The sequence below is a fragment of the Oncorhynchus tshawytscha genome, linkage group LG12, assembly GCF_018296145.1.
Source record: "Oncorhynchus tshawytscha isolate Ot180627B linkage group LG12, Otsh_v2.0, whole genome shotgun sequence".
In the NCBI taxonomy this organism is placed as follows: domain Eukaryota; kingdom Metazoa; phylum Chordata; class Actinopteri; order Salmoniformes; family Salmonidae; genus Oncorhynchus; species Oncorhynchus tshawytscha.
In genome coordinates, this window is record NC_056440.1 from 12,128,907 (window position 1) to 12,149,234 (window position 20,328).

The 20,328-nt window shown below is 42.5% G+C and overlaps 1 protein-coding gene across 1 annotated transcript in view; it reads left to right on the plus strand.

The window, feature by feature from the left end:
* Positions 1-19,839, plus strand: part of LOC112262564 (nitric oxide synthase, brain-like) — a 103,233-nt gene extending 83,394 nt beyond the window's left edge. Inside the window, 15 exon segments of the mRNA XM_042331342.1 lie at positions 441-545; positions 726-784; positions 1,259-1,375; positions 1,963-2,134; positions 2,930-3,065; positions 3,321-3,399; positions 4,821-5,014; positions 5,537-5,706; positions 12,647-12,857; positions 13,299-13,386; positions 14,022-14,143; positions 14,384-14,532; positions 15,341-15,535; positions 17,137-17,255; positions 18,107-19,839. Of these exon segments, the coding sequence (XP_042187276.1) occupies positions 441-545; positions 726-784; positions 1,259-1,375; positions 1,963-2,134; positions 2,930-3,065; positions 3,321-3,399; positions 4,821-5,014; positions 5,537-5,706; positions 12,647-12,857; positions 13,299-13,386; positions 14,022-14,143; positions 14,384-14,532; positions 15,341-15,535; positions 17,137-17,255; positions 18,107-18,122 (1,932 nt within the window). The 3' untranslated portion in view covers positions 18,123-19,839.
* Positions 19,840-20,328: the final 489 nt, after the last annotated feature.

The following is a 20,328-nucleotide window of genomic DNA, read 5'->3' on the forward strand; positions in this document are numbered from 1 at the left end:
TTGGTTACTACATTATTCCATATGTGTTATTTCATAGTTTTGATGAGCATTATTAGTAAAAAAAATAAAGAAGAACCCTTGAATGAGTAGGTGTGCCCAAATGTTTGGTTGATACTGTATGTAAATAAGATACTGTTTTCACTTTGTCATTATGAGGTATGGTGTAGATTGTTGAGGATTTTATTTATTTAAAACATTTTAGAATAATGCTGTAACATAATTTTTTGGGGAAAGGGGTCTGAATACTTTCCTAAGGCACTATATGACTGTTATTTTTTGGGTATCACTCTTTGAGTATTTTTTTGGTCTTGAATATCTGCCATTTTGTTTGCTGAAAATATGTTTTTTCACTTCATTTCAAAATGTCTCTGGTTCACACACATTAAGTGAATGTATGAAATGTGGGCAGCTTTATTGACACACATGTTCCACTACTACAGGTGATGTCAATGGATGAATACGACATGGTGGATCTGGAGCATGAAACACTGGTGTTGGCCGTGACCAGTACATTTGGCAACGGAGATCCACCCGAAAATGGAGAGGTAGGATTGGCCAGTACAGTGTGTTAGTTTGTGTGTGTACCTGCACGTGTGTGCATGCGTGTGGTTGAGTGTGTTTACCTGCGTGTGTGTTTGATTCCCACAGCAGTGTGCAGCGTGTACCATGTGTATGTTGTTTAACCTGCAGGCAATAGACTATTGACCATCTTCCTGTTTGTGTAGAAATTTGGAGCTGCCTTGATGGAAATGAGACATCCTACATCCAACACAGAGGACAGAAAGTGAGTTCAACCATCTGGGCCCATTCAACCAGAGAATGCTGACTTGGTACACATCCCAAATGGCACCCTATTCCCTATATAGTGCACTACTTTTGAACAGGGTTCCATGGAGTGGGTAGTGTACTATATAGGGAATAGGGAGCCATTTGGGATGTAATCATGGCTACAGTAAAGGTCACAGACATCCTCATACAGATGGACAGCATTACTCAACACTTAACTGAGATGTTTTTTTTGGAGTGAGTGTACTATCTCCTGTCCTTATGCCCTTGAGTAACATACTTAACCCCTAAAATTGCTCCACAGATTCTGCACTGCGGCAGGTCTTGTACTCCTCCCAAAATGATGCGTTGTGTCTTGTCTGAAGTCGTTGGGAGGACAGCAGAAGAAAATATTTCTGTCTCTGCAATGGACTAGTGAAGTAGTATTCTATACTGAGTGTACATGCTATCCCTGTATCTGCCTCTCTGTCAGGAGTTACAAGGTCCGTTTCAACAGCGTGTCGTCCTACTCAGACACCCGCAAATCCTCCAGCGACGAACCCGAGCCCAGGGTCAACTTCGAGAGCACCGGACCCCTCGCCAACGTCAGGTACAGTAAGCTAACCCAACTTTATAATTGGCCGATGTGGGTTGAAGTGCAATCTGATTGTCCAAAAATATTGGTATGGTTAAATTCAAATATATTTTTCGCATTGTGATTAAACAGATTTGAACAGGTTAACAAAAAACGACAGACTTGTGAGTATAGATGATAGCCAAGCTACGACAGGGAGACAAAGCCCTGAAGAGAACCCAAAGACGTCTTGGACTGCTTATTAAACCTGGGTTTTGATGGCTGAACGGGGGTGAAAATGTCTCCTTTTTACAAACACAGACAGGGGCCATCTGGTGCAAGATAACATAGAAAACATCAGACAAAGTGATAACTCATCCCTTTATACTGCCTGTCTGTATAGTGTTCTGAGAGGACAGAGGGAGGAAGAAATAAGCTCTTTTGAGCAATTCCCTTGTATGGTTGTCTGAATCAAATCAATTTCAACTCTGAGTGTGTGTATGCCTGTGTGCATCTCTCTTTCACTCTTTCAATCTTTCAATCTTTCTCTCTCTCTCTCTCTCTCTCTCTCTCTCTATCTCTCTCTCGCTCTTCTCTCTCTCTCTCTCTCTCTCTTTTTCCAGGTTCTCAGTGTTTGGCCTTGGCTCCAGGGCATACCCACACTTCTGTGCTTTTGCCCACGCTGTGGACACGCTGTTCGAGGAGCTGGGGGAGCGCATCCTACGCATGGGGGAGGGAGATGAGCTGTGTGGCCAGGAAGAGTCCTTCAGAAACTGGGCCAAGAAGGTTTTCAAGGTGGGGTGACTGGGGGAGTCCTGTACCAAGAAGGTTTTCTAGGTGGGGTGACTGGGGGAGTCCTGTACCAAGAAGGTTTTCTAGGTGGGGTGACTGGGGAGGCCTGGGCCAAGAAGGTTTTCTAGGTGGGGTGACTGGGGGAGTCCTGTACCAAGAAGGTTTTCTAGGTGGGGTGACTGGGAGGAGTCCTGTATCAAGAAGGTTTTCTAGGTGGGGTGACTGGGGGGAGTCCTTGTGCGGCACGGAACACACTCACTCACACGCATGAAGGCCTACACGCCCGCGTGCACACAGGCATGCACACACAGAAATCAGCTCTTTTGAGCAATTCCTTTGCATGGTTGTCTGAATGAAATGAAATCAATAGCGGTAATGGTCTTAATAATGGGCTCCACAGAACAATACTTTCGTCAGAGAATTCTGGCACACCTGGTGTGATATATGATGTGCCTACAGGTGTCTGCATGGTCTGTAGAGTTATGTTCAGTAGTAAATTAGGAACAACCCCCCACACTCTGACAGCCTGTTGATTCATGCGTTCTTTGTTGAGCTAATGCTTCAGGCAGCCAGACCTTGACAGTGGGGATGATGATCTTATGTTTATGTGCAGACCAGGAGGTTCATGTCTGCATTTAGTGCATTATTCATCTTTATAAACCTCTCAAAATGCATCTGTAAAAAGCCTATCAGGTGTGAAAGATAGAGTTCCGAATGTGGTCTAAAATGTGCTGTTAAACAAGCAAAGCTTTGAATACCTGTCCTTATAAACGCCTGTGGTTGTGTCTGTTTGTCAAGGCTGCCTGTGATGTGTTCTGCATCGGTGATGTGAACATCGAGAAGGCACATGATTCTTTGATCAGTAACGATCGTAGCTGGAAGAAGAGCAGGTTCCGCCTCACATACACAGCTGAGGCCCCTGCCCTAACACAAGGTATAAAGGTTTCATTCAAAGCTCTGTCTCACTTTAAACAAAACATAGCTTAAAAAAAAAGATAATCTTATGAAGCCTTTATAAACCCTTTATAAGGCCTATATACTTCATAAATCATTCATAAGCAAGTGTCATGATATTTAAAGGGTGGAAAAAGGAGTCTATGTATCTGATCAGAGTGAATTTGTTACAGTACAGTATAGAATAGCTCAAATGCTTTCATTGATGAACTTTTGTGAATGTGTCCTTCAACAGCATTATACAGCATCCACAAGAAGAAGGTCTACGGAGCCAAAATCATACAGAGTGAAAACCTCCAGAGTTCGACATCCAAGTGGGTAGATTTTGTTCTCACAGTATTCTATAGCTAGCTCATTAAGTATGTTTTATGATTTTACTCTAGCCTCGCTTGATATGAGATGCTATAATCCCAAACTGTACAATGTTTACAAACTGTAACTACAAACTAACCCCAAACTCTAGCCACAAACTGTACAATGTTTACAAACTGTAACTACAAACTCTAACCCCAAACACTAACCCTAAACTCTAACCCCAAACTCTAACCCAAAACTCTATCCCTAAACTGTAATTATAAACTCTAACCCCAAACTCTAGCCACAAACTGTACAATGTTTACAAACTCTAACCCAAAACTCTATCCCCAAACTCTAGCCACAAACTGTAACTACAAACTCTAACCCCAAACTCTCACCACAAACTGTACAATGTTTACAAACTCTAACCCCCAAACTCTAACCCCAAACCCTAACCCTAAACTCTAACCCCAAACTCTAACCTCAAACTCTAGCCCCAAACTTTAACCCAAAACTCTAACCCAAAACTCTAACCCAAAACTCTAGCCACAAACTGTAACTACACTCTAACCCCAAACTCTAACCCCTGTAAAAACTCTAGCCCAAACTCTAACCCCAAACTCTAGCCACAAACTCTAACCCCAAACTCTAACCTCAAACTCTAGCCCCAAACTTTAACCCAAAACTCTAACCCAAAACTCTAACCCAAAACTCTAGCCACAAACTGTAACTACACTCTAACCCCAAACTCTAACCACAAACTGTAACCCAAAACTCTAACCCCAAACTCTAACCCCAAACTGTAATTACAAACTCTAACCCCAAACTCTAACCCTAAACTGTAACCCCAAACTCTAGCCCCAAACTCTAACCCCAAACTCTAGCCACAAACTGTAACCCCAAACTGTAACTTCAAACTCTAGCCACAAACTTTAACCCAAAACTTTAACCCCAAACTCTAACCCCAAACTGTAATTACAAACTCTAACCCCAAACTCTAACCCTAAACTGTAACCCCAAACTCTAGCCCCAAACTCTAACCCCAAACTCTAGCCACAAACTGTACAATGTTTACAAACTCTAACCCCAAACTCTAACCCCAAACTCTAACCCCAAACTCTAACCTCAAACTCTAGCCACAAACTTTAACCCAAAACTCTAACCCCAAACTGTAATTACAAACTCTAACCCCAAACTCTAGCCACAAACTGTACACTGTTTACAAACTCTAACCCCAAACTCTAATCCCAAACTCTACCCCCAAACTCTAGTCCCAAACTCTAGCTCCAGAATTCTAGCCACACACTATAACTACAAACTCTAACCCCAAACTCTAGCCACAAACTCTAACCCCGAACTCTAGTCACAAACTCTAACCACAACTGTAACCACAAACTGTACCCACCAACTGTAACCACAGTTCTGAATCCCCTAGCAGTCGCTCCACCATATTTGTTAGACTCCACACAAATAACGAGGACAGACTGGCGTACCAGCCCGGCGACCATCTGGGCATCTTCCCTGGCAACCATGAGGACCTGATTACGGCCCTCATTGAGAAACTAGAAGACGGTCCACCTGTCAATCAAATCGTTAAGGTGGAGTTCCTGGAAGAGAGGAACACAGCACTGGGTTAGTAGAACTCTATGTTATGTATATAACCTGTATTTAGGAAGCCCTCCATGGTCTTCATTCAATATTAGACAATAAAGAACAAACAGAGTTTGATATTGGATATGCAGGTTCTTATTAGGAGGATTTATGGTGGTTTACATTATGTACAGTGTACAGTATACTTGACTATTTAATGCTCAAATACTTAAATTTTTTAAAGCAGTGCTTAACATTTTACACTGGCATTCACAAGTTGTGTAGGCTACTCATACATCATGCTATTGTGGTGTTATATTATTGATGCACAAGAATAAATACTGAACTTGTTTTAAGGGGGCGGAAGGAAGCCTAGCGGTTAAGAGCGTTAGGCCAGTAACTGAAACGTCACTGGTTTGAATCCCAGAGCCAACTAGGTGAAGAAAAAAAACAACAGTTGATATGCCCTTGAGCAAGGCACTCAACCATAATTGCTCCTGTATGTCGCTCTTGATAAGAGTGTCAATCAAATGTTACTTTTGTGCTTGTTTTCTCCATCTGAAGGTGTGATCAGTAACTGGCTGGAGGAACCTCGGTTCCCCCCTTGCACCATCTACCAGGCCTTCCAGTACTTCCTGGATATCACCACGCCCCCCAGCCCAGTCCTGCTACAGCAGTTTGCCTCCCTGGCCACTAACGACAAGCAGAGGAAGAAGCTAGAGACCCTCAGTAAGGTAATGAACGGTTCTAACCATATAGTCTGTATGTTACACCATATGTACAGATGTAGGATCTTAATTTGACTCATATTGTCACAGCAAAATAATCCTGCAGCAACAGGATTTGAATGCTTAGTCCATATTGTTGTTTAATCGGTGGTTAGGTTATTAGCTGGCTAAAAGTAGACTACATGAAAAGTGCAATACTGTTAATATAACCGTGGGTTTTTGTGGGTTTTCAGTGAATTTATATAAATCACAAAGCGCAGCAATAAAAGAGTGGTCAAATGAAGATCCTATGTACCTTATATCCTTGAGTGTTACTCAGTATGTTAAAAGGTCCACCAGTCGATCCTCCAGAGTCAAGGGGTCGCCTTTGCAATGTACACCTACAATCTGCAACGTTCATTTGATCCCTCTGTTATCGCAGATCCTTTTCCTGAACAGCAGAAAATGCTTTAAAAGGCTCCTAAAGTTTGTAATCAGAGTCATCATGCCCATAGGGGGCACAGGGGCATGTGTCCCCTCATATTTGTCCTGTTTAAAATATAAATAACAAATCTGTAATACTACAAGCTACCTAGCAATTTTATGAAGTTGGCTTTAGCCCAGATAGGTTCCCAATCTCCTAACCTTATGACTAGCTAGCAAGAGTAGCTAGCTTGTCTAATTATCTTAGCTGGAATGTCTGCTGGCAACGTTGGAATATAGAAAAGCAAGCAATAACTAAATGTACTGAATAAGACTCACATTCCTTTCAATATTTTACCCAGATTTTAGCAGAGATGCAGAGAAGCATATTTAGTTCCTTAAAAAAATAACCATCAGTCAGGAGGATACAGACAGCTCAAGAGGTATGCTTTAATATGCCGAAACATTTACTTTAGATATATATATTTTTTTTTTTACATAGAATTAAGCATAATGATTATGGCTTTAGATTGTAGGAATAAGGTGTTTCAGGTATTTGAAAAATTCAAAATTCTCCAATTTATGGACAGGGGGCATAGCCCCCCCTCCAGACCACCCCAAGCCATCCTCATATACTTTGTTTCCCCTCAGATTTTTGGTGTGAATGATACTTCTGTTTGTAATTCCCAGTTGAAAATGTCAGACTTGACTTGATTGGCCCTAAAGAAAAACCTACAAAAATGTAAATTAAAGCTAGAATCCTTAATTAAAACAATAACAAATCGGCCACCCTGCCTCTGTTTTGGTAAAAAGCTGAGAGAGGGCCTGAAGAAATGTAACCACTCTCAACTTCATAGAGACGGGTATGGATGCGAGGACTGACTAGCCACAAACACCGGCCAGCTGGTCTGCGCATGTTTATACTGTACTCGATATCAGCTACTGTATCTTGCCTATGCTGCTCTGTACCATCACTCATTCATATATCCTTATGTACATATTCTTTATCCCCTTACACTGTGTATAAGACAGTAGTTTTGGAATTGTTAGTTAGATTACTTGTTGGTTATTACTGCATTGTCGGAACTAGAAGCACAAGCATTTCGCTACACTTGCATTAACATCTGCTAACCATGTGTATGTGACAAATAAAATTTGATTTGATTTGATCTATGATATCAAAATCATAGTGTTAACCATGGCCTATAGTCAATCTGTATTGCTGAAGCGTTAGAAATGTTAAGGTATTTTCCTCATTTCCTATTGGACATTACCTTTACATTTCAATCACGCTGGAAAGCTGAATATCCGTTATACGGATTGAATAGAGCCCAATGAAGCTATACTGTGTTTATTTACGTTTACATTGTTACAAACATTGGAGTAAACAAGCTTATATTTTGGGTTCTGATGTGGTTAGACAGTTGAACTGAGCTCATGAGGCATTTATTTGTAAGGTCCCACAGTTGATAGTGCATGTCAGAGCAAAAAACCAAGCCATGAGGTTGAAGGAATTGTCCGTAGAGCTCTGAGACAGGATTGCGTCGAGGCACAGATATGGGAAAGGGTACCAAAAAATGTCTGCAGCATTGAAGGTCCCCAAGAATAAAGTGGAAACTTTCCAGATGGACACCCATCTCTGCAGCACTCCACCAATCAGGCTTTTATGGTAGAGTGGCCAGATGGAAGCCACTCCTCAGTAAAAGGCACATGACAGCCCACTTGGAGTTTGCTAAAAGGCCCCTAAAGACTCTCAGACCATGAGAAACAAGATTCTCTGGTCTGATGAAAACAAGATTGCACTCTTAGGCCTGAATGCCATGCGTAACGTCTGGAGGAAACCTGGCACCATCCCTACAGTGAACCATGGTGGTGGCAGATTCATGCTGTGGGGATGTTTTTCAGTGGCAGGGACTGGGAGACTAGTCAGGATTGAGGGAAAGATGAACGGAGTGAAGTACAGAGAGATCCATGATGACAACCTGCTCCAGAGCGCTCAGGATCTCAGACTGGGACGAAGGTTAACCTTTCAACAAGAGATCAATCCAATGTCTCTGAATGTCCTTGAGTGGCCCAGCCAGAGCCCGGACTTGAACATCTCTGGAGAGACCAGAAAATAGCTGTGCAGAAATGCTCCCCATCCAACCTGACAGAGCTTGGGAGGATCTGCAGAGAAGAATGGGAGAAACTCCCTAAATACATGTGTGCAAAGCTTGTAGCATCACACCCAAGAAGAAAGAAGACTCGAGGCTGTAATTGCTGCCTAAGGTGCTTCAACAAAGTATTGAGTAAAGGGTCTGAATAGTTTAAAAAAAACTGTTATTGTTTTGTCATTATGGAGTAGATTGTGTGTAGATTTCCCTGCTGTGGGAAACTGGTCAAATTGGACAGTTCAGTTTTATCTGAAGAAATTCAGTGCTAGGAAGACCCTGGTACATTGCATTTTATTGTGATTTTATGTTTAATAATGCATAGATTCCACAGGATAGAATAACACAACATGTTTATATTTGAAGTAGCAGACACTTTTAACTCGAAGTGACTTACTGTACAGTGAGTGCATTTCACTATGTGTGACCCCAGTGGGAATTGAACCCACAACTTTGGTATTGTTAGCACTGTGCTTTAACCAACCCATGACTCTGGTGTTACTAGCACTATGCTTTAACCAACCCATGACTCTGGTGTTACCAACACTATGCTTTAACCAACCCATGACTCTGGTGTTACCAGCACTATGCTTTAACCAACCCATGACTCTGGTGTTACCAACACTATGCTTTAACCAACCCATGACTCTGGTGTTACCAACACTATGCTTTAACCAACCCATGACTCTGGTGTTACCAACACTATGCTTTAACCAACCCATGACTCGACTCTGGTGTTACCAGCACTATGCTTTAACCAACCCATGACTCTGGTGTTACCAGCACTATGCTTTAACCAACCCATGACTCGACTCTGATGTTACTAACACTATGCTTTAACCAACCCATGAGTCTGGTGTTACCAGCACTATGCTTTAACCAACCCATGACTCTGGTGTTACCAACACTATGCTTTAACCAACCCATGACTCTGGTGTTACCAGCACTATGCTTTAACCAACCCATGACTCTGGTGTTACTAGCACTATGCTTTAACCAACCCATGACTCTGGTGTTACCAACACTATGCTTTAACCAACCCATGACTCGACTCTGGTGTTACCAGCACTATGCTTTAACCAACCCATGACTCTGGTGTTACCAGCACTATGCTTTAACCAACCCATGACTCTGGTGTTACCAACACTATGCTTTAACCAACCCATGACTCTGGTGTTACCAGCACTATGCTTTAACCAACCCATGACTCTGGTGTTACCAACACTATGCTTTAACCAACCCATGACTCTGGTGTTACCAACCCATGACTCTGGTGTTACCAGCACTATGCTTTAACCAACCCATGACTCGACTCCGATGTTACTAACACTATGCTTTAACCAACCCATGAGTCTGGTGTTACCAGCACTATGCTTTAACCAACCCATGACTCTGGTGTTACCAACACTATGCTTTAACCAACCCATGACTCTGGTGTTACTAGCACTATGCTTTAACCAACCCATGACTCTGGTGTTACCAACACTATGCTTTAACCAACCCATGACTCGACTCTGGTGTTACCAGCACTATGCTTTAACCAACCCATGACTCTGGTGTTACCAGCACTATGCTTTAACCAACCCATGACTCGACTCTGATGTTACTAACACTATGCTTTAACCAACCCATGAGTCTGGTGTTACCAGCACTATGCTTTAACCAACCCATGACTCTGGTGTTACCAACACTATGCTTTAACCAACCCATGACTCTGGTGTTACCAGCACTATGCTTTAACCAACCCATGACTCTGGTGTTACCAACACTATGCTTTAACCAACCCATGACTCTGGTGTTACCAACCCATGACTCTGGTGTTACCAACACTATGCTTTAACCAACCCATGACTCTGGTGTTACCAACACTATGCTTTAACCAACCCATGACTCTGGTGTTACTAGCACTATGCTTTAACCAACCCATGACTCTGGTGTTACCATCACTATGCTTTAACCAACCCATGACTCTGGTGTTACCAGCACTATGCTTTAACCAACCCATGACTCTGGTGTTACCAACACTATGCTTTAACCAACCCATGACTCTGGTGTTACCAACACTATGCTTTAACCAACCCATGACTCTGGTGTTACCAGCACAATACTTTAACCAACCCATGACTCTGGTGTTACCAGCACAATACTTTAACCAACCCATGACTCTGGTGTTACCAGCACTATGCTTTAACCAACCCATGACTCTGGTGTTACCATCACTATGCTTTAACCAACCCATGACTCTGGTGTTACCAGCACTATGCTTTAACCAACCCATGACTCTGGTGTTACCATCACTATGCTTTAAACAACCCATGACTCGACTCTGTTGTTACCAGCACTATACTTTAACCAACCCATGACTCTGGTGTTACCAGCACAATACTTTAACCAACCCATGACTCTGGTGTTACCATCACTATGCTTTAACCAACCCATGACTCTGGTGTTACCAGCACAATACTTTAACCAACCCATGACTCTGGTGTTACCAACACTATGCTTTAACCAACCCATGACTCTGGTGTTACCAGCACAATACTTTAACCAACCCATGACTCTGGTGTTACCAGCACAATACTTAAACCAACCCATGACTCTGGTGTTACCAACACTATGCTTTAACCAACCCATGACTCTGGTGTTACCAGCACAATACTTAAACCAACCCATGACTCTGGTGTTACCAGCACTATACTTTAACCAACCCATGACTCTGGTGTTACCAGCAGAATACTTAAACCAACCCATGACTCTGGTGTTACCAGCACTATACTTTAACGAACTGAGCCACAAAGGACTGCTAAGGTAATTAATTTGATTAGTATTCATTAGATCCTACAAGCGTTTTATGCCTTTTGTCACAGACAGTGAGCACAGTAAACAGAGGTACAAATACTTGTTGGGAAGGTGGAAATAAAAGCATCATCTTGGTTTTTACGTCTTGCTTTATTGTCATGCGAATTCTTCAACCCCAAAATGTAAACCTTTTGAATGTCTCCCTGTTGAATGCGTTCTTCTTGTCAACACAGTAGCTGTGAATTTCCACTTTATCGCAAAACGGAGGCACCCTGTGCTCAAGGCACAATTGACCCGTGTATTCAATATGTTTACCACAAAAAGACATGAATGCCTTCCTCTACATGATTGAAAACCATTTTGAAGCACTTTGCGCTTGTTGAAAATATCCTTAGAGTAGACACGTTTTAGCTTGCACAGACGCCATAGAATTTAAGCCCTGCGCCCAGTAACCCTCAGACACATTTTCTCCCCATACAGAGACTCCCACAGTTCAAAAACGTCAATTTTGGTGAATGTCTTAAAACATTATGTTGGTCAGGCCAGGTGAGTGAGTGCCTCACTCTTTGTGGTTCAACTCACTGTAAAAAAAACAAAAGAGGGAAAAAAGAGAAACATTGAAATAAAAAACAGACATCAAGCCACAGTGGGATCTTCAGCTACCTGCTATCCTTGCTATTTTTCTTCGTCCCAGTTGACCTGCGTGACTCCCAGTGTCTGTGGCTTACACAAGGTACTCAGGCTCCGGCTGTTCTTCAACCTGCATTGTTGGTTAAGGGCTTGTCAGTGAGCATTTCACTGTAAGGTCAATGACACCTGTTCTATTTGGCGCATGTGACAAATAACATTTCATTTGATTTGAAGTTTAGATAATGACTGAAGCCGGAAAGCCCAAAATATGTCAAAAGTCAATCATACATATTGTCATCATCGCATCAGGAGATTGTTGTGAGTTGTCTGACTGAAATATGTGTCTCACCTCTTATCTTCTCCACCAGGTGTGTGGAGTTGGAGAAACATTCATAATAACTAATTTTCTCTGAAGCAATACATTTTCTTTAGCATGGCTCCTTATATATTGAATGCACATTACATTAACATGCCTCTTCTTCACCTCTCTCCTTTCCTTTCCTACTTCTCTCCTCTCCTCCTCCTCTCCTTTCCTACTTTCCTCTCCAACTCCTCTCCTCAACCTCTCTACTCTCCTCTCCTTTTCTACTCCTCTCCTCCACCTTTTTCCTCTCCTACTCCTCTCCTCCACCTCTCTCCCCTCCTTTCCTTTCCTATTTCTCTCCTCTCCTTTCCTACTCTTCTCCTCTACCTCTCTCCTTTTCCACTCCTCTCCTCCTCTCCTTTCCTACTCTCCTCTTCTCCAACTCCTCTCCTCCACCTCTCTACTCTCCTCTCCTTTTCTACTCCTCTCCTCCACCTTTCTCCTCTCCTACTCCTCTCTTCCACCTCTCTCCCCTCCTTTCCTTTCCTATTTCTCTCCTCTCCTTTCCTACTCTTCTCCTCCACCTCTCTCCTTTTCCACTCCTCTGCTCCATCTCTCTCCTCTCCACCTCTCCTCTCCTTTCCTACTCCTCTCCTCTCAGGGCTTGCAGGAGTATGAGAAGTGGAAGTGGTATAACAACCCAACCATGGTGGAGGTGTTGGATGAGTTTCCCTCCATCCAAATGCCCTCTACCCTGCTGTTAACCCAGCTACCCCTGCTCCAGCCCAGATACTATTCTATCAGCTCCTCACCAGACGTCCACCCAGGGGAGATTCACCTCACTGTAGCCGTAGTGTCATACAAAACCAGGGGTAAGGGCTGGGCACTAGACTGTGTTGGGTTTACGGGAGCAGGATGAAGTTCCCTCATAGACACTGATCTAGTCAGTTTTACATGTTCCTAGTCTTTTCAGCGTGGTTATGGCATGAGGCTCTACAACACTAGAGGTAAGGGCTGTCGCTAGGTTACGTGGTGTTTACAAGTGTGAAATTGCCCCTAGACACTAATCTCAGGTTATTTCCCCTACATATGGTAAAGGTTATGATTTTTCAGAGATGCATTGTATGTGCGCGCAAAATATGATGTGATGTGTGTGAAGCTGAGCATGATGGTTAAATTACAGTAATTTCTCTAATCTGGAGACAAATGCCCTTAGCCCTGGGAACTGCATTATGTGTCCTCTTCTTCAGTGTAAGTTTGGAGAGGAGGAGGTATGCCGGTGAAGTGGATGATGGGTAATTGTCTCATTTCAGATGGAGAGGGCCCGATCCACCATGGAGTATGTTCATCATGGCTCAACAGAATAGAGGCAGAAGAAATGGTCCCCTGTTTTGTCAGAGGGTATAACATTGTACTTATTTTTGTGTTTGTGTGTTGTTGTTGCATGATTGCTTTACTCTTATGGAATGAATACATGTCATTTTCTATGATTGTAAGTGGTGGTTTGGACAATAACAAACGTCAACATTGATTGTTATGTGGTGTGTATTCATATGTGCTGACTCAGCTCTATGTCAGTGCAGGTCACAACACTGCACATGATTATACCATATGATTCATATCCATCATTGACTCATATATGGTGTACTCTACAATCATTGACTAAAATGGTTGTTTCTTCTGTTACTTTTTAATTTCTGATCCAAGCTAGAATCCAAGCATTTTTCTTAATCAGAAATTACAATTGAAGGCATACCATAAAACATTTAAAATAATAAATGTAGCAAATGATTGTAGAATGCACCATAAAGGCTATGAATCAAGACATTTTAAGATAAAGAAAAATGTTTTGATTCTAGTTATTAGAAATTGACATGTCTTGATTCATAGCCTTTATGGTGCATTCTACAATCATTTGGTACATTTATTATTTTAAATGTTTTCTGGTATGCCTTCAATTGTAATTTCTGATGAAAAAGATGCTTTGAATCTAGTGCTCTTAATTAAAAATGTCTTGATCAAATGTCTGATTCTAGTGCGCCTACGTTCCGATTGCCAAAGGACCACAGAGCTCCGTGTATCCTAGTCGGTCCAGGCACTGGGATCGCCCCCTTCAGAAGCTTCTGGGAACAGAAACTATTTGACTACGAACACAAGGGTTTGTGTACAAAAAAGGAAAAGCATTCACACACTTGATCTTAATTCTTGCATGTGGGAATTGTTTGATAATGACTTTTAATACAAATGTAAAATTAACCACACACTGTGCAGCCAGTATCACTTGTGCTTATTCAACATTACAGACAGAACTTCATAAATAAACACTGTAGTCTTTAGATGACTCTAAAACATGTATAGTTCAGTGAAAAGTGGAGTAATGTGGTGTTTGCTTCCGTAGGGATCAAATCCTGCCCTATGATCCTGGTGTTTGGATGTCGTCAGTCCCAGATAGACCACATCTACAAGGAGGAGACAATCCAGGCTAAGAACAAGGACGTGTTCAAAGAGCTGTACACAGCCTACTCCAGAGAGCCTGGCAGACCTAAGGTACTGTTAACCTTAGTCCCATTTTGAGTTTAAACATGACAATGTGTCGTTGGCCGTAAAGACACAGCAACATAGACAGAGGCCATGTGGGAGATAAGAAAGTGGATTTCTAAATAAAAACGTATGGATATCTCTATCCCTGTGTTTGTCTTTTCGCTTGACGCCACATGAGGCTGCTGAGGGGCTCATAATGAGGTCTGGGAACGGAGTAGATGGAATGGAATAAAACACCTGGAAACCATGTTTTTGATGTATTTGATATCATTCCACCAACTCCGCTCCAGTCATTACCCCGAGCCTGTTCCCCCCAATTAAGGTGCCACCATCCTCCTGTGCTTGACTCCCACTGTTACGTTCTTCCGGTTGTAAAATACTGTCCTCACACACGCTACCATGTATGTAGGATTCTAAACAAACCCAATGCTCCATCGCTACAATCTGTTTGTTGCCTTCACTCTCTTTGACCCTGTTGTTCTCTCTACAATCTGTTTGTTGCCTTCACTCTCTTTGACTCTGTAGTTCTCTCTACAATCTGTTTGTTGCCTTCACTCTCTTTGACCCTGTAGTTCTCTCTACAATCTGTTTGTTGCCTTCACTCTCTTTGACTCTGTAGTTCTCTCTACAATCTGTTTGTTGCCTTCACTCTCTTTGACCCTGTAGTTCTCTCTACAATCTGTTTGTTGCCTTCACTCTCTTTGACCCTGTAGTTCTCTCTACAATCTGTTTGTTGCCTTCACTCTCTTTGACCCTGTAGTTCTCTCCATCTGATTGATTAAATCCCTCTTTCTCCTGTCGCTCTCTGACACAGACATATGTGCAGGATGTGCTTTGTGAGCAGCTGTCAGAGACTGTGTACCAGTGCCTGAAGGAAGAGGGAGGACACATCTACGTGTGTGGGGACGTCGGTATGGCCGGGGACGTCCTCAAGACCGTCCAGCAGATCATCAAACTGCAGGGAAACATGACGCTGGAGGACGCTGGGTTCTACATCAGCAAACTCAGAGTATGACAATAGGCTTTGCTATCCTGAACACAAAACGAACTAACTAATCTAGCTGACTGACTGAACGACTGACTGACTGACTGACTGAAACATAAAGTACAGAGTAAATGTAAGTCGTGTGATTTGGACATTAGCAGATTACACCTTCTTATGGACGGTTTTCAGAATATGACAGACACATTCAGACACGTTCAGGATTTGTTTGGTGGGATTCAAACAAGGTTGTTACATTACCGACTCAAAGAAAGAGAAACCAAAAATGGACGTTTCAAAGATTTGAATAAGTAAAATGGGTAAAGACCACCAGACAACCAACTGTACAGACTATCAATACTGTACATGAAAGACTGGAATCGAAGATCCACATGAGCAGAATGGCTGGATCACTATTGACTTAACAGAAGAGGGGTATATAATCAAACTCATTTTTAAATGATAATGATCAACTAAGAAACGGTTTTATCCAAGCTCTGGCTATTGAAAACATGTTTCAAGACAATGCTGGACCGTACTGTACATTGCACTGCACTGTATCCATCTTTCTCCTCTGTCCCCACCGATCCCACTGTATCCATCTTTCTCCTCTGTCCCCACCGATCCCACTGTATCCGTCTTCCCTCTCTGTCCCCACGATCCCACTGTATCCATCTTCCCTCTCTGTCCCCACCGATCCCACTGTATCCATCTTCCCTCTCTGTCCCCACCCACTGATCCCACTGTATCCATCTTTCCCATCTCTGTCCCCACCGATCCCACTGTATCCGTCTTCCCTCTCTGTCCCCACCGATCCCACTGTATCCATCTTTCCTCTCTGTCCCCACCGATCCCACTGTATCCGTCTTTCCTCTCTGTCCCCACCGATCCCACTGTATCCATCTTTCTCCTCTGTGTCCCCACCGATCCCACTGTATCCATCTTTCCTCTCTGTCCCCACCGATCCCACTGTATCCGTCTTTCTCCTCTGTGTCCCCACCGATCCCACACTATCCATCTTTCTCCTCTGTCCCCACCGATCCCACTGTATCCGTCTTTCTCCTCTGTGTCCCCACCGATCCCACTGTATCCATCTTTCCCCTCTGTCCCCACCGATCCCACTGTATCCATCTTCCCCCTCTGTCCCCACCGATCCCACTGTATCCATCTTTCTCCTCTGTCCCCACCGATCCCACTGTATCCATCTTTCTCCTCTGTCCCCACCGATCCCACTGTATCCATCTTTCCCCTCTGTCCCCACCGATCCCACTGTATCCATCTTTCCTCTCTGTCCCCACCGATCCCACTGTATCCATCTTTCCCTCTGTCCCCACCGATCCCACTGTATCCATCTTTCTCCTCTGTCCCCACCGATCCCACTGTATCCATCTTTCCCTCTGTCCCCACCGATCCCACTGTATCTATCTTTCCCTCTGTCCCCACCGATCCCACTGTATCTATCTTTCCCCTCTGTCCCCACCGATCCCACTGTATCCATCTTTCCCCTCTGTCCCCACCGATCCCACTGTATCTATTTGATCTTCCTGTACTCATCTAACCTCACTTCTTCTATGGCGTAATCCTGTGGCCATTTTATTACACACACGCCTTATTTTCTTTCCTTGCAGGACGAAAACCGCTATCACGAGGACATCTTCGGTGTCACGCTGCGAACGTACGAGGTCACCAACCGGCTGCGATCGGAATCCATCGCCTACATTGAGGAAAGCAAAAAGGACTCTGACGAGTGAGTCTTTAGTTTACCCCCGCAGCTTTCACTGCGTTCCCCTGTTGTTCTTTCACAGCCACCAACTGTCCCTGGGACATCTCTGCTGTTTTTACATACTGTGCCATACTGGTGGGAGGGACCTGCAGGCTGTAGATACACTGGAGATGCAGTCTCTGGTCTGGTTTATGACTGTTTTCAAAATGCAGAATGGGTAACCATAGAAACCAGTTTAAAAGGGATCCAACTCAACCAACCGGATCACAGTGTATATAAGTGGCTCTGTTGTGTTTTCCGTTCACTCCGTATATTTATCATTCCATTCCATTGTGTCGTAAAGGGGCAATCTTCCATTGGTACATCCATTTTTTGCACTATTAAATGAATGAAATACACCCGTTGATTCTTGTAGAATATAACTTAAAAATGCCTCGAGCTTAGTTCCACTGTCGTATCCCATCAGAACCAAAAATACAAGCTTGTTTAACTCCATCATTTGTAAACAATGTAATTGTAAGCAAACACTGTTTAGCCTCAAAACATGGTTCAAACCATACTTTTTATATCATGGATGGGCAGTCCTTGCTCTGTCTAGGAATTTAAAAGTGGTTACATTTCTCTAGCCCCATCCCTCTGCTTTTGACCGAAACAGTGGAGGGTGGCATTTGGTTGTTGTTTGAACTGCGGATTGCGCCTTAAGATAATAGCCTCCTTTTTATACATTTGTCATATGAATTAAGAAATAAGTCTGGTTTGCACAATGCCTCATTAAAAATCAGAATAATAATGTATGTGATCAAAGGCCTTGTTACAGAGTGAGCTGGATGAGTAACGCCTCTGTCTGTCTCTCTCTTCCTTCTCCTCTCTGTCAGGGTGTTCTGCTCGTAGAACCGTAAGTGGGGTTCTGGAGCTTTCTGATGTGGACCAATCGGAAGGGCCATACACCGCAGGGGGGCGGGGAAACGAGTGACAGACACTACAGCTGATCGAGAATACTGTGCCAAGTTTTGTACTGTAAAAAATGTTTGTTCTTTTTATATACCAGTTCAGCTTCATCATGGTCAGTCAGGCTCTGCACTTAGTCTGTAGCAAGGTTTGAAATATTTTGTTTTTTTAGAATTTTGAGATGCGTTTTTTTGTTTATTCCGAAATGGATTACTTTCTGATTTCATTATGCATAATAATGTGTACCTAGTATTATACCAGCCTCTTTGTTGATGCATGAGCAAGATGAGAATATTGGTACATAAATATACTGTTAGCTATTTAATGTTAGAATCAAACCCTTTTGCTAAAGTTGTATATTTGCAGGACTACTTATGGTGAACAAGGTCACAATGATTTGATTGGAGATTCAGTCTAAGTTCCATTCCCAACCAACTGAATCTAATGCATTTCAACATATACTGTACAAGGCTGAAATGTTGTCAGTCTGAGCTGGTCTACCCTGTTTTGGTGTGTATTCTTTTTATTGAGAGAGAGAGAGAGAAAAAAATACATAAATGGGTGCAGTAAAGAACTATGAACCAGATTTCTTTGACAGTCCATCAAAATGCATTTGTTTCTCTGTCTCTCCGCCTGGCTGTCAGAGTAGCAGTGTTTTCTCTCTATTTTGTGGTCTGATTTCCAACAGGAACTGCATTCAAATGTGGACGAAAGCCATTGCAATGTTTGAAATGTCATCCCGTGGGAGAGCCTATGCATGTGTATCTTCTGTATACATTCATAGCCCATATTTAACAATTACACACAAAAACCAATGCGTATAATCTAGAGGGCTCTGCATCTTCTAAATGGTATACAATATTATCAAGGGGGGGAAAAATCTATGGCACATATCTCTGGCTGCCTTCCTATTTATTCGCTAAGACCAAATACTGAGGTATTGGGGTGCTGTCTGATAGCTTTGAAATAACTTCATATATGGTACATATTTCCAGTGGTAACTGAGTGAGGAAAGGAGTCATGATTTTAAGTGAATCAAGAGCTTTACTTTCCTTGCTGTCCTTGACCAACCATTACCAGAGATGGAAAAGGAAGTGAGACATACAACTCGCTCCTTTTTTTCTGGTTCGTATACAGTCAATGAACTGCTAATTCATTGGTGCCTATGGGAGAGCCACCACTTAATCAGACCGTTACTGTGAAAGAAAAATGATATGATAAATGGCCTAAGTGGGACATCTTCATTTAACCATGTAACCAGAGTTATATATGGCTACATGTACAGTAGCTATCAATGTAGAGGAAGCCCTGTTTGTGCATAGTGTCTTTCTTATCCCCATGTCATCAGATCTGGAATAAATAGCAGGAATCTCAAATGGGAGAATCTTGAATAGCGGATCTTGAATAGCTAGTTTGGAGCGATTAACCGACCTTTCCAATTTATTAAACAACTAATTGTCCGTCGTCTGTTTAATTACTTGAATTCCATTTACTTTTGTTTGTTTTGTGAGCCCACCACGCCAATTCAAAACTTTCACAAGAGAAATCTGAGAAATCAAGTCAAGAACTACGCTGAACAAAAATATCAATGCAACATGTTAAGTGTTGATCCCATGAGCTGAAAATAAAGATCCCAGAAATGTTCCACACTTACAAAATGCTTATTTCTCTCAAATGTTGTGCACAAATTTGTTTACATCCCTGTTGTTGAGCGTCTCTCCTTTGCCAAGATAATTTTCTCTCTCTCTCTCTCTCTCTCTCTCTCTCTCTCTCTCTCTCTCATTGCATTTTAAAGATCAAGAAATTAATAATTAGATCATTGCATTTTGGCTGTTGTCATGGCAATCCAACTAAGTCGAGTTTACTTCATTGTAAAAGAAGGTTGTATGATATTCATCCTTTGTCAAAGTACTGTGTTTACCTTAATTTTCCCACTTTAGGCAAAAGGTCATTAAACAGCCTTATGTGAAGGCCATTTAGCAGAGCTGATCTGAGTAATCCTGTTTACATTCTAAACATGTCATTGACATTTGGTTGTGATAAAGAAAATATTTCCAATGGTCGCCAACTCTGCAGTTACTTGTGTTTTTTCTTTCTTTCTTTATTTCTTAGCTTCTTGTGCTTGCCTGCTCTTTATTTCTTAGCTTCT